This window comes from Vigna angularis, chromosome 2, assembly GCF_016808095.1.
Source record: "Vigna angularis cultivar LongXiaoDou No.4 chromosome 2, ASM1680809v1, whole genome shotgun sequence".
NCBI classification, from domain to species: Eukaryota; Viridiplantae; Streptophyta; class Magnoliopsida; order Fabales; family Fabaceae; genus Vigna; species Vigna angularis.
In genome coordinates, this window is record NC_068971.1 from 44,359,679 (window position 1) to 44,373,840 (window position 14,162).

General features: G+C 29.1%; 1 protein-coding gene and 1 long non-coding RNA gene across 7 annotated transcripts; one reads left to right on the top strand and one right to left on the bottom strand.

The window, feature by feature from the left end:
* Positions 1-967: 967 nt before the first annotated feature.
* On the bottom strand, positions 968-3,722 carry LOC108322389 (uncharacterized). Its single transcript, XM_052872730.1, has 12 exons — positions 3,523-3,722; positions 3,164-3,245; positions 3,006-3,082; positions 2,819-2,934; positions 2,570-2,681; positions 2,367-2,483; positions 2,111-2,202; positions 1,947-2,013; positions 1,786-1,867; positions 1,602-1,693; positions 1,353-1,496; positions 968-1,241 (listed from the first exon to the last, which is right to left on the bottom strand). Exons 1-12 carry the CDS (start codon positions 3,655-3,657, stop codon positions 1,095-1,097), a joined length of 1,263 nt encoding a protein of 420 aa, XP_052728690.1. The 5' UTR covers positions 3,658-3,722; the 3' UTR covers positions 968-1,094.
* Positions 3,723-7,824: 4,102 nt separating this feature from the next.
* Positions 7,825-10,759, top strand: LOC108322410 (uncharacterized). Of its 6 annotated transcripts, none has more exons than XR_008246847.1 (7): positions 7,825-8,440; positions 8,525-8,573; positions 9,142-9,431; positions 9,552-9,665; positions 9,775-9,815; positions 10,141-10,218; positions 10,457-10,759. It is a non-coding gene; the product is annotated as an uncharacterized LOC108322410 (long non-coding RNA). The 6 variants fall into 6 exon arrangements; XR_008246846.1 differs by having other exon boundaries at positions 7,825-8,406; XR_001831598.2 differs by having other exon boundaries at positions 7,830-8,440; positions 9,300-9,431.
* Positions 10,760-14,162: the final 3,403 nt, after the last annotated feature.

Genomic DNA, 14,162 nt, shown 5'->3' on the forward strand with positions numbered 1-14,162 from the left:
TTTATCTTGTATTCTACTTTAATAGGTTAGTTCAACAAGGACCTCACCAGATGTCACCTACATGAACATCATAGGGAGCATCATGTCACATCCACATATGGCAAACGCTGATTCTGTCTATTGATTCATGAGTTTCTAAGCACATGTTCAGCGGTCTTTGGCCATTGTTTGCCGCTGCATTTTTATAAGGACACCTTTCGGTCACTGACGTAGACATAGTTTGATCACTGATCTTGTTAAATATGGAGACTCCATGGCAATTGCAAATGGAGAAACACTATCACAGGTTTTTGTCTCGTCTTTTGCTGCTAAACAAAATATCTTTAGATCTCATTTTTTATGCTGTTTTCACTTAACACGTTAACATCAAGAAAAGACCCCATTTGTTTCTAAGCCGTAAAAATTCTTCCCATACATGTCACAAACCGATATTTTAAGATTCTGATTGTTGTTATCCCCGTTTGTCGGCATCTTATATAGACTCCGTGAGGAACAAGAATCTTGAAATACTTGACAAAAAAAACGCTGTCTTATATTTTAAAATGTTCTGTTATATTTTTATCTAGTGCCACTTACTGTAGAAAAATGGTTCTTTCTTTCTTTTCATTTTCAATAAGATAGAATTTGGTTGCCCTTCACTTGTCCTTCTGTGTGTCGTTTTGAAAAGGTGGTGAGGGAAAAGATATAGAAAGCTTTCGTTGGGGACTCAGTATGAAACTTTTATTTATTCGCAAACATTCAAAATTTCACTTGTTTTGGACATTTTATCGTATCAATAATGAAAAAAATATATACTGATAAAAGAAATATAATAAAATAAAAATAATATAATTAAGACAATTAATTATAGTTATCAGTTTATATAATATTATTATTATTAATACAAAAGTTATTGAAAAAAATGGAAGAATTCAATCATATTTTGTTCAAACTGATATTATAGTTTGCTAATAGGTTTGATGAACGAAACTTTGGCCTAACTAATATACTCTAACAAAGGAATGATGAAGGAAACTTTTGGCAAATTGCGGAGAAAGCTATTAAGAAAAAGAAGAATATAATTAACAGAGGTTGGATGATTGTTATATATGGAATTATAGTTTCCAATATATTCGTAATTTGTGTAAGACGCCAGCAACCACGCTCCAGAATGTGATTTCTGCAAAGATGACATACATTATGGTTCCCACTCTCTCCGAGTGCCAGACATTGTCAAACACATGCTTCTTGATCCAGTGTACCTGGTTTTTGTTGTTTCACATGCAACGGTATAAGTCAGCACCTTCTTCTACCTACCTTAAACAATTTCTGAAATTAACTATGTAGGATAAATCATAAAGGTTGGTTCTTACTAGGGAGTTACGTGGATCTTCATAATACCATCCATTTACAAAAGCTGCAAAGATGCCCTCAGCTGCCATCACGAATACTAGCATAGCATTCATTCCTATCCATTCCAAGAATAAAAATGGAGTTCGGAGCCCCAAAACATCAATCTGTTTTAAAATTAACAGTCACAATCACAGATAGAACCAAATTAGTACGTAGTAACTTCGAATTTATTGTCTACTCCAGTTAAAGCATTCCACACTTGTACCTACCAGTATGTAGAACCCAGAGAAAACAATTCCAGCTGCCCCAGCTGTGAAACAAACGTAGCTGAAACTGTAGAGTTGCTTGTTAATTGGGATGGCTGCAATATGCCACAAAAAAATGTTAAGATTACTCTTATTTGCATTGCAAGTTTAACTAATTAGATGGATTTTATTTGACTGGCGTAATTACCATCTGTGAAGTGAAGGATTATGGCTATGATGAGTAACACAAGCCCCATTAAGATCCAGTGTTTTAGCCTCTCCAAATGACCCTGTGAAATTTCATACATTTATAACTAAGTTTAGATATATATAACAGATGTTTGTATAAAAGTGATGAAGTTTTGTAACCTTGAAGTGAATCAAGACGTGCCCATAGTGGATCCCAATAGTGCCAGAGATGATCGCTGATATAGAACTAATCAAACAAAAACTATTTGTTAAGTATTTCTGATTGATATAAACTGAGATAATTTTTTACAAGTATTTATTTGAACAGATGAAGATAATTAAACCTCAACAAGCCTTCAGGCTCAAAAGGAGCACGACACCAACTTGGAGCATCCTCACGGAAAGGACCATCTCCAGGATAATTGAGGGTACACGCCTATAAACGTCATAGAAAAATTAGAAAAACAATAGTGGAATGCATATGTGTAGAATAATAGCAGAATAGTGTTAGTTTGAAAATTACAAAAATTGAAATAAAAGTATTGGACAAATTTAGCAGCAGAATCATGTGACAGAAAGTGCTGAATAGTCAACACTAACCTTTAAGCGTCTCCACACAGGTTGAGAATAAAGATGGTTGACCCCCCAAACCTGTCGGTCCACGTGTCCGACAGCGTTACATGCTGGCCCTAGGTGTCCTCTCATCCCACAAATGACCTAATACATCGAAGAAAAACAAAAAGGTTTAAGGTTTATGAAGATAGAATAGAACAAAGATTTGCACCAGTCATTTGATTGTGTACCGTGTATCTCTTCGGTTCATCGCCGTTAAAATGATCCACGAAACTCCAATCAGGAACGTAGAGAGTGAAGGTTGTGATCATGTAAATAAGAAATGCTACAAAACCTCCAAGCCTAAGCCACACGTGTGTAAAAATGTTAATGTTTATCAAAGCTAGTTCACAAGTTTCAATTATCAATTTCAGTTGAATCCTGTTAATTTCTATCAATCAAGCAGCACATTTGAAGTTTGAAGATTTTGTATTTCTCACCATTGCCATTTATAAGCAGTAAAAATGGATAGGTGTCCAGAACCCAACGTTGTGGGTCTAAGCTTGGTGGTAAATGTCTCTATTAGAGCTACAACACAGTATACAAGAGCTATTCTCTGCAAACAAAGATTCAGAAACGGGGTTATTTAGCCCTATATGCATTTGCTTCAATTTGAAGAATATATACCTGGAGAATGCCGCACCATCGGATAAATTTCATGTTAACTCCATATTCAAGATCATCAGGAGCATGAGAGTAACCCCCTGTAAGATGTTATGTATAATCAAATTTATCACTGCATCAGGATTTATATGTATCAGAAAATGCAACAATTTCGGTTTTACCTTGCAAAATTATACCCCAGAAGAGAAGTTTCATTGTCCTAAGAATTATCTTCTTTACAGCATCCCTTTTCTTGGGGATTCTCTGTATCATGTCCATCAATAACATTTAACCCATCCAAATGTTAATTTATAGATGAGTAACTTAAAAAAATATAGAAAAAAGTGAAGCATAACTTGCTTATCTAGTTATTCAGATAAAGCCATAGTCCCAATCAATAATACAGGACATTTGAGAAAACTAATCTAGTAGGAGATGAAGAAGAGCATCTTGATAATTGTATATATCTTGCACGAATCATTATTACATTGAGTTATTTGACTAATTGTATAACACAGAACATGGTGGCATATATTCATACCTTGAGTGCAAGGGCTATGGCAACCCCAACAATGAAAAGAAAGAAAGGCATAACGAAATCGGCCAAAGTACATCCATTCCATGGGGAGTGATCAATGCGTGGATAAGCTTCACCAGCATCGTCTACCAATATCATCAACTGCACATAAATTAAGAGCGAAAAATGTTTACCAATTAATCCTTATTCATAAAATAGTGATAGGAAGGACTATAAGTTTTTTTAAGCAATGAATATTAAATTTAACTCAATCTTATAAAATTAATTCTAAAAATGTTTCTATTTATTTATATATTATAAACTCGTTTTATTTTTAGTTAATACGAGATCTCTACCACAAACCTCTCATGTTAAAACATATATATGTTGAGCATGAGACTAAATATTAATGGATAGTTTGATAACAATGACACGATAGATCTAAAAAACAAATTTTTCGATAGCAGTAATATAATAGGTCCAACAAACAATAAATCTCGTTATAATAGACTTCGAATGACATTGAAACTATTTTAAGAAGAGAACTTTAAGTTTAAGTCACTAAAAAACCTTTTCCTTTATTTGTTCATCTTTTTCCTCCTATCATCCTCCCGCCGTGATCATACCACCACCTCCACCTCCAAATCATCCTCATCATTTTCCTCCTTCTCCTATTTGTCTTCCTCTTCCTATTCCTCCTTCACCTCATTCTTTAACTCCAGTAACCCCTATCGTGTCTCCATGTCATCGCCATATCACTAGCGTTCCTTCGCATCACCGACAAGCCTCTACATCATTGATAAGCCTTTGTGTCAATGCTCACCCACCGAAAGGTCACCACTGAGCCAACACCGCATTACCACCAAGACACCATGAAGCCATTGTTGCATCACCTTCTCCTCCTCCACCTCCTTCTCTTCTTCTACTTATTTTCTTCTCACATATTCCCTTAATATACAAAAACTTTGTTGTCCAAATTTTCAGCGGATTTACTAATAGAATAAAATTGTCAGTAATTGTAATGATAAGTTATCGACGAAAATATTCTTCGATCTTTTCAGTGTATGTTACAAACAAATTTGATATCGATAAAAATATCTCTTGAAAATTAAATTTTGAAAAGCGATAAAAATCTGTTAATAAATTTGAGTTCATTGATGAATTTATTGTCATCCACAATAAGTCGTCGATAATTAACGAAATTCTTGTAATAAAATCAACCTCATAAAACCAAAATCTTAAAGAATGAATTTTAAATCTAATTCAATATTACAAAATCAAATTGTATTCTAATATTATCTTTTTCTAGTAGTTGTGAAATTTCCATTATATCTATCTCAACCTCAGAAAAATATTTTAGAGGATGAAATTTATAATTGGATCAGAAATGATATCTTGATCTTGAAATTGTATATTTATGAATAATTACGTAAAAATATTATATATCTTACATTAATTACTATTTTGAAGTATAAAAAAAATAAAAAAAATATTTTATTAACTATTAAACCAATTACATTTTTATTATATATATTTATAATAATTAAAATTTTTAGAAAATAAGTTAAAATATGTCAAAATAAATATTAACATTATTATATGTAATGAAGTTCCTCATATAATATCGTTTATTAAACTTACTTTCTCACTCACTATAGAACTACTCGTGAATTATCCAAAAATATGTATTCTATATTAAAATAATTATAGAATTGATTTAAATTTAAATTTTACTTTCTTAAAAAGGAGTAATGTAATCAATTTAAATCATTCATCTTGTTATATTACATAATTAATTAATTAATTGTCATATGACATTAGTTAGAGAAAACCTAATTAAGTTGACCTGTTTGAACCTTCATTATGTGAGAGACTTACTTCTATATCTTTTCATATATATATATATATATATATATATATATATATATATATATATATATATATATATATATATATATATATATATATATATATATATATATATATATATATATATATATATATATATATATATAAATAAGCGCGTACGTAACTTGATTTAAAAATGAAATTTAATAATTTAAAAATAAAATTTAATAATTTAAAAATGAAATTTAATAATAATAAGAAGGAAAAATATATAAGACAGACCTCTAATAAAAAATCAACCTCAACATCATTAATTATTTTGTTATTAAAGTGGAAAACAAATGAACAAACAGAACAACAAATTACGGTGTCGCGGGTGTTGTATGTGGGTGAGGGAGAGTATGGAGATGAGAAAGAAACAAATTAAATAAGTGAGAAAGATGAATTAGGGTTAGACATGTGTTTCCAATTTTTTCAATTGAAAAGAATGAGAGAGATAAATAAGAGTTTTTGGGATTTATATATATATATATATATATATATATATATATATATATATATATATATATATATATATATATATATATATATATATATATATATATATATATATATATATATATTCATTGGTTGGTGACTTAATTTTCTCGATTCAAGATAGGAAGTCTTGAAGTCTAATATAATTAGATTTGGATTGAGATTCATCGGAGAAAAAAATTATAATTTTATTCGATCTTATTCTACAAGTGCACTGTACCACCAAATAATAGGACGGATATTAAATATTTTAAAACTAAAATACTATAGAAAAGTGTATATTTAATGTTTCTAACTTAAAGATATCTTGAGTTTTTACTAAAACAAATATAAATTTGTGACTACAAAATTTGAAACACGATCAATTGTTGTATTCATAATATTCCATTAAATATTAAGATAGATGCACGAAATAGTAGTTGTGTGCGGAATGTTTGGGAAATAAAAGGGTTTGGAGACTAACCACGATGGTGAGACCCCTAAATGCATCGAGCGTCGCAACTCTCTTGGTCTTCTTCTTAACCAGTGGTGGCTCCGCCGACTCATCCACAGCCATTGTGTCTCTGTCATGCTCAACGGTAGAACCTCCGTTACTGCTTTTAATGGTTACCTGCTTCTTCAAATCATTCTTATTACCATCTTCATTCAATGGTGAATTCAGGCCTTCTTCCATCCTCTTAGTTCCTTCATCCATCGATCAATACTGAATTCTTTTCAACAAACTTCAAATGTTGTCCTTGTCTCTTCCTCTTGCAGTGGAACACAACAATTATAGGGAGAGATAGAAATAAAGAATTAATGTGACAGAGAGGTCCAAATTAATGAAGCAGAAGGCCGGCTTTGTTGGCTTCATCGTCAAGGTGGAAGTGTTTAATATTACATTACAAATACAAAGCGACAGATGGAAGTTTGAATTTTTTTTCAACACAAACAAATATATATATATATATAAAGACATTGGAGAGAAAGACAGGGAAGAGGTCAACACTCTCATTTGTTATATCAGTTTCAGCAGCTGTTATGATTAGTCTAAACTTCGAATTATTTCTTTGAATGTGTTTGGATAGTGCTAATTGTCCGGCTAAATAGAGTAAAATATAAAACAAAGATGATAAACAGACAAGAGCTTTCAAAAAAGTAGTTAATTACTCATTTTCTTAATAAGCACCCAAAGATGATGCCATATCTTGATATCCTAGTTTCTAGTAACAGACTTTTCATCACTTTCATTCACTTAACATTTACGTTAAAATATTAATTATAAATCTAATTCAATCACAAAATTATTTTTTAAAGTGAAGTTTAAATTTAAATATATATACTTTAAATTGATTTTATATTTTAGTTAAATTTTTTCATAATTTAATAAAAATAAAAAAATAGTAATTAATTATCAAGATTATAATTTAAGTATGGTAAAATAATAAACATGGTGTCACAGGTATGTTATTTATATGTAGATGCGTGGTTGTTGGCTTATGAGATTAAATGAATTTAACTATTCTTTAACAATTCTAGAAGTGAGGCTTTCCTTTATGTTGGTGATTGAAACTGCAAAGAAAGACATAAGAATTAACTAAGAGTGTGGTGATACATTTTTTAATCTAAATTATAGATAAAATAATATATGAAATTCTAATAAACTTTATTTAATAAGATAACTTTTTTTAATAGCACTTAGTTTATTTACGTTACTCATATTTAAAATAATTTACTTAAATGAAATTTTTATCTTACTATCTTGTTACTTAAAATAATAATAGAAAATTTTAATGTCTAAATGGTGTTTTTTTTTGTTTACTGTTATACTTTTTTAATTATTAATTTAGTGCTACTATAAAAATAATGTAATATAGAACCTCCAGTAATTTCCAGCGGCTTTTATGTAACCGCCCCTAAATATTTAACTCTTCATTTTTCCTTTTTCGCGCCACTGCAATCTCTTATTTATCTGTTGGTGCTTCTCTTCTCGTTTTCTCTCCTGTGCAATCCCTAATTTTTCTCTCTTTCCACTTCTCTTATCGTTTTCTCCACTACCAAGCTCCAAAATCCTTTCTTCTCCACTTTTCTGTCTTTATTTTTCTTTCCCTTCTTAACTTTCCCTAACCCTTCCTCTGCCGTCTCTTATGCACGCGAATCAGATGAACTCAATCAATGAAACACAAAAAGCGAAACCCTACGCCGCGCACGAAACAACCGACATGGCATGCGAGTGATGTCCACAGCCTTCCGCTGCCAGCGATGTCCGCGGAGCCGCCGACTGTGCCCTCGCCGCCACGGCCTAAGGCCGTAGTCGCTAGAGCCGCGCGATTCTCGCCGGTGGAAGGGGAGGCACCACATGAAGGCCAGGAAGTCCCGCCTGAATTGATGAAGAAGAGGGCACCGGAGATTCGGAGAATGGCCCCGCCGCTGCAGAAGAAGGCGCGCTCTCTCGGACGGTTAATCCCCAGTTGCCGGAAGGTGTTGTTCCCCGAAGCTTCTAGAAGAAGCCGGTGATTATATCTGTGTCTTGGAGATGCAAGTGTGAGCCTTCATCATCAAATTTTTTGCCGATTGGGTGCTAACTTCCTTACATTCCCTTTTTCATTGCTTGTTTTTGTTTTTTGGGATTTCTCAGTAATTATGTTATGGTATTGTGTAGGTCATCTGATGCACACTAGTTATCTACTGAGAAGAGCAAGTAATTGGAGGTTTGTATTGTTCTATTATTTGTTTTCTTTTTCGCTCTGGTGAACTATCAAGGTTTGAAGTCCCTTTCTATTGTTGTGTAAAGATTGTGGATTGCTGTAGTAGATTTTCTTTTTTTGGAGGGTTTGGTATAACAAATTGTTGTGTCTAGTTTTCTTTATATTTTAGATAGTCATAAGTAGTTTTAAATCTGTTTTCTGTCTTACTGAAGTAGTTTAAATAGTTTTTAACCTTTGAATTGGTAGGTTTAGATTTTACTAATTTCTATTAAATGGTTTTATTAAGATGTTTCTTGTAGTAGTTTGATATGTGTGATTACATTTTGCTATAAGTAGGAGTTAGTTTAGTTTATTTTAGTTTTGAATTTTATTTTACGAATTAATGTTACTAACCAAGCTTTTCTCTGGGAATACTAACAGTTTCAGTTGTTCTAATTTTCGGTGACTAACATTTTTTTTGCTGCCTTAGTCAGTTATCTAACTTTACTAACCCTGTTTTGCTGAGTTATCTCAGTTCACTAACATCTCTTTGTTGTTTCTAACGTTCTTTTTACTGGTGTTGCTTTTGTAGGTTCTACTAAGTTTTAGTACCAGTTCACACAGAGTTTCATTTTTTTTTGCTGCAGCTGTCCTACAGTTGTAGTTTTTATCTTTTATTAATATGTTATTTATAATTGTACATTAATTTAAATTTAAATGTTACTTGATTGTAGACTTTCTTTGTTTCAGGACATTATAGCAAAGTTATTTTCATTTTCACAGCAGAGGTCAAGGGCTTTGTGCAGCTAAACTGGAATTGGGACTGTTTCTTCTGTTTCTCTGCGCCAGCCAGCTTCTACTAGCATCAGTGTTTCTTATGAGGTTAAAGAACTAATCACTGCATTCCTCGACTACTAGAATTTTTGTGGTTTTCATTTTGTCATTTGTTCATCACATTCTATTCCCTTGTAATAAAACAAAATTGGTACATTTAACATGTAGGTGAATGTCTCATCAGGAACTTCATCAACATCCATGCCTCATTTCTTAATAGAGCCCCTTCCAAACCAAAGGAATAATAATGACAGTAGTGTGCCTGTGAGACCAACTGATAAGGTATATGCAATTTGTGCTCTTAAAGTAATTTATGTGAATAGTTTGGTATCTACTATATATATATATATATATATATATTATCGATGAGATGCTGGATTTTCTTCTGCAGATATCTAGAGGTGCAAAAGCAATTCTTGAGGACATCAAAAGGTAAGTTTATGATCTGCATTGCCTATTTTTTTGTTTTTCTTGTTTAGTTTCTTTTAACCCTCCCATTTGAATAATTGCTTTTGTTTTTTGAACGGTCAACAACCACGAGGATAAAACAAAAGTCCTTCTATCAACCCTCCTTAAAAGAATTAATCTCACATTATTACACTGTAGATGTAATAAAAAAATACTACACAAAAATCAAATACTAATTTAAATGATCAACAGGATTCCATGTCAAACAAATGCTTAACAGAAACTCTTTCCACTTACAAAGAAAACATAATGTGAACAAGTATTTTAATATCTTATTTATTTTATGTAGGGAATAAAGAGAACATGTGAAGAAGGAACCATATCACCACATGCAGAGACAATAGCGTTGTCAACTGTTTCAGAATCAGTTAGTTCATTACTTCACTTATCAGCTACTTTTGAATGTAGTGATATATATATATATATATATATATATATATATATATATATATATATATATATATATATATATATATATATATATATATATATATATATATATAACTTCCCATGCTAAAAACTAGTGTTGCATGTTTTCTATTCATAAAATATAAAGAGATATCGTAGGAAGCTGATGTTGTAACTGATTGATTGAATCTATGTAGGAAGATGGTGAAGCTCAAATATGTTTACCATTTTCAGTTGTGAATATAGAACTGGAAATCATTGAAGATGTTGGTGTTGGAGACATTCAAGAAGCTTATCCAGGTTATTAGAAGATCTCTTTTACTTTTTGTTATCTTCATATTGTTCTAAGAGAGATGACATGAATTTTATCACTTGAATGTGTTTTTATTGTTTTTCTTTTGAATGACATTTATGGTTACCTTTCCCTTCCTTTTAAGATAAACTTGCTTAGATCACTTAAGCCACTCTGAATTTGTTGAATTGTTAAAAGATCTGCCTAATTGTGGTTTCAATAATGATTGGTTGGATGATGTTGAAAAACTCCAAAACGTGCTTTGATTCCACGTTTGGAGGATCTTAAACATTAAATGGCGGAAAGTCTTAAAAAAATAGTGGAGTCTTAAAAAACAGTGGAGCTAAACTACATATGTATTGTATGATTATCTTGGTGGAGAAGTGTAGCCAAATAGGTTTTGTAAATTTGTGTTGAGAAGGCTTATGATTTATGATTAATATCTAAGAACAATTGTATGAATCATATTAATATATTGATTAATATAATTTATTTTATATAATAACATTCTATTTTAGTTTATATTTTTTGATTGTCCATTTTGTTATTAAAATCAATTTTATCACAGTCAATAAAAGAAAATTAATTTCTATACATTTCTGGCAATAAAAGAAAATTAATTTCTATACATTTCTGACGATTTGAGTGAAACCTTTGCTAATTCGTTGGTTTTTACAAAACTCCTATCAATTCTAACGGTTCTACAAAACTCCTGCCAGTCTCGATGGTTTTCACAAAATCTTTGTTAATTTTGGCGATTTTTGTAAAACTCCTATAAATAAATAACTTATTTACATAATTATATTTAAGTATTATAATTAATTATAATTATATTTATAATATTTAAATAATAGAAGGAAAATTAAATAATTAAGTACTATTATTTTTTATAACAAATAAATTAAAAATAAATAATTATTTTAATATTAATTTTTTATGTTAAAGTAATGGATTGAAAATACAGCTAGTAATACTAATATTAATAATAATGATGGGTTATATTAATAATAATAATAATAATAATAATAATAATAAAAATTAATAAAATTAAAAAATAATGGTTAGATATCAATATGTTTGTTTTAAATTATAAAATTTATGATTAATTATATGTAGTAAAATAATATTATTATATAATTAAAATTTGTGTTAAACTTTTGAGTTATATATTATAGTAAAAGATAGATACATTGTGTAATATGGTCCTACAAAATAAATACAATATGAAATTGATGTTATATTTTTTTAAATAAAATCACATGTAGATATAATTAAAGATACAGAAATATTAAAACGGTGTTGGCATTGGTCAGGATAATATTAGTAATGAAAATTGTTATTTCAGACTGATTTGGTGAGTTAATATGGTTGTGAAATTAGAGATCGAAAGATATATTTGAAATAGGAAGGGTGCAAAGAGAAATTAGTAGGGTGTAGTCATTAAAATCCCTATATAAGTGTACCGTTTGTCGATTAGAGTGTACCCTACTAATAATGCGGATATTTACACTCGAATGCATTAATTGGAAGATTTTGATCTATTTGAATTTCAATTGGAAGGTTTATATGAAAGCTCTATCTTGGTGGTTAATTCGAAGGATTTCTTCAATATCATTGGTAATGATCAATACAAGTTTTAGTAGTAGGATGACAAAAATATTTGTATCATCCGAGTATTTACACATAAAATCTGTTATGAAAAGTATATAAACACATAAAAGTATATAGATACTTAAATGTATATTCGTGAATAACAAATAGTAAATAATTTAATATCGGCATATAAATGAAATCGAATGTGAATATTATATTATTAGTAAATAAAATAAAAATATTAATATATATTTTAGATTAAATTTAATTAAAATAATATTTTATTAAATTAAATTAAATTAAATTAAAATTTAATTTATATTTAATTTAATTAACATTATATCTTACATATTTTTGTAATTTCATTTACATTTTAATTTAAAAATCTATAATTTTTTTAAAAATATTCATGATATCCATAAAAATTGAAAGTTATTTTTTAAAGGAGTATCTATGGATTGAATTTTCCGTTGCAAGTCAAATAAATTTTCAGTGATAGAATTGTATTTTTAGATAAGTAGTCAGAAGAAATTAAATTTAGTTATAGCGAAAGTAGATTATATCTTAACTCATAAGTTTCTTATATTGTTAGGTCATGACTCTCTTTTTTTTGTTTTTTTTTTAAATTTATATTAAAAAATAATATAATTACTATCATATTTAAATAAATAATTTATTTATATAATTATATTTAAGTGTTATAATTATTATAGTTATAAATATAATTAGTTATGTTTAATGATGCGTAATCATATGATTAAAATTTCGAATTAAATATTATATTAAATGAAATGTTTTAACTTTAATAATAATAATAATAATAATAATAAATCTAATATCAATGTTAATAATATTGTTAATGCCAATGTTAATAATAATGAAAATAATAATAATAAACTGATACTACTACTATTAATAATAATACTAATATTAATAATAATACCAAATAATAATAAATAAAAAAAACACTAATACTAATAATGCTAATGCTAATAATACTTAAATGCTAATAATAATAATAATAGTAGTAGTAGTAGTAGTAGTTATGATTAGGAAGTTTGTTTTACATTAATTTTGAATTAGACAGTGTGAATCGTGTGACAGCTATAGAATAGTAATTGATAAACAAACTAAAATGAGAATATGACATTTCAATAATAGAACCACATATAATAGTCGCTAAACTTTCAATAATTGCAATAAGTCATTATTGGCAACTAGGGTTATTTCATGTCTGTTTTATGCAATAAGATGCTATGAAAATGATGTACATTTAATGCTTTGAAAATCTTGAATTTCTTGATACAGAAAAGAAAAAAAGAGTAAAGTTGTGATAGTAATATTATGGTTTTGCTATGTTCCTTCTCAAATTTATTTTCCTTTTCTCCTCACATACAACTTCAAGATTGATCCTTATCCATATATATTGGTGTTAATTTTTGTTACTTTCATCATTTAGACTTTGTTCAGTTGAATGGATTTGAAGGAGAGTAATTGAATGAATTTGAGAATATTTGAAGGTAAACTTTTTGTTGTTTATTTGAGTTTTGGAGGTAAGTGAGAGTGGATTTGGAAATAAAGTTTAGAAGAATTAGTGTAGGATTTGATTGATGTGACAAATTAAAAAAATTTACTTCCAAATCTACTCTCACTTACCTCTAAATTCATTCAAATAAATAACAAAAATTTATTCAGAGACCCTACCTCCCCATTCTGTTCTAAAGATCAAGACATTATTTTCTTAACTTTATAAGTGAATTTTCATGAGCTTTCAACGTGCCATTAATGTCTTCTTCAATAATGTACGAGGTATTTTTCAGTTCTATCACTTTATTTTTTGAAGCTAATATATAAGTAAACAGGTTTAGTTTTAAATTTCTATGAAAAAATATTATTTTAAAACAAATACCAAGTGTTTAGTTTTAAAGCATTATATGTACCTAAACAATTATCCTATAAACTTAATGCAATAATAATTGAATCATTATACTATATATAGTCCTTAATAATAATAGCAT

Bases quoted from the DNA above. Each gene is read 5' to 3' on its own strand.
- LOC108322389 (XM_052872730.1), bottom strand. From the start codon at position 3,657: ATGATATTGGTAGACGATGCTGGTGAAGCTTATCCACGCATTGATCAC. The intron at 2,682-2,818 runs GTGAGAAATACA...CGTGTGGCTTAG, and splicing joins ACTGCTTATAAATGGCAATG to GCTTGGAGGTTTTGTAGCAT. The intron at 2,484-2,569 runs GTACACAATCAA...TCGATGTATTAG, and splicing joins ATGAACCGAAGAGATACACG to GTCATTTGTGGGATGAGAGG.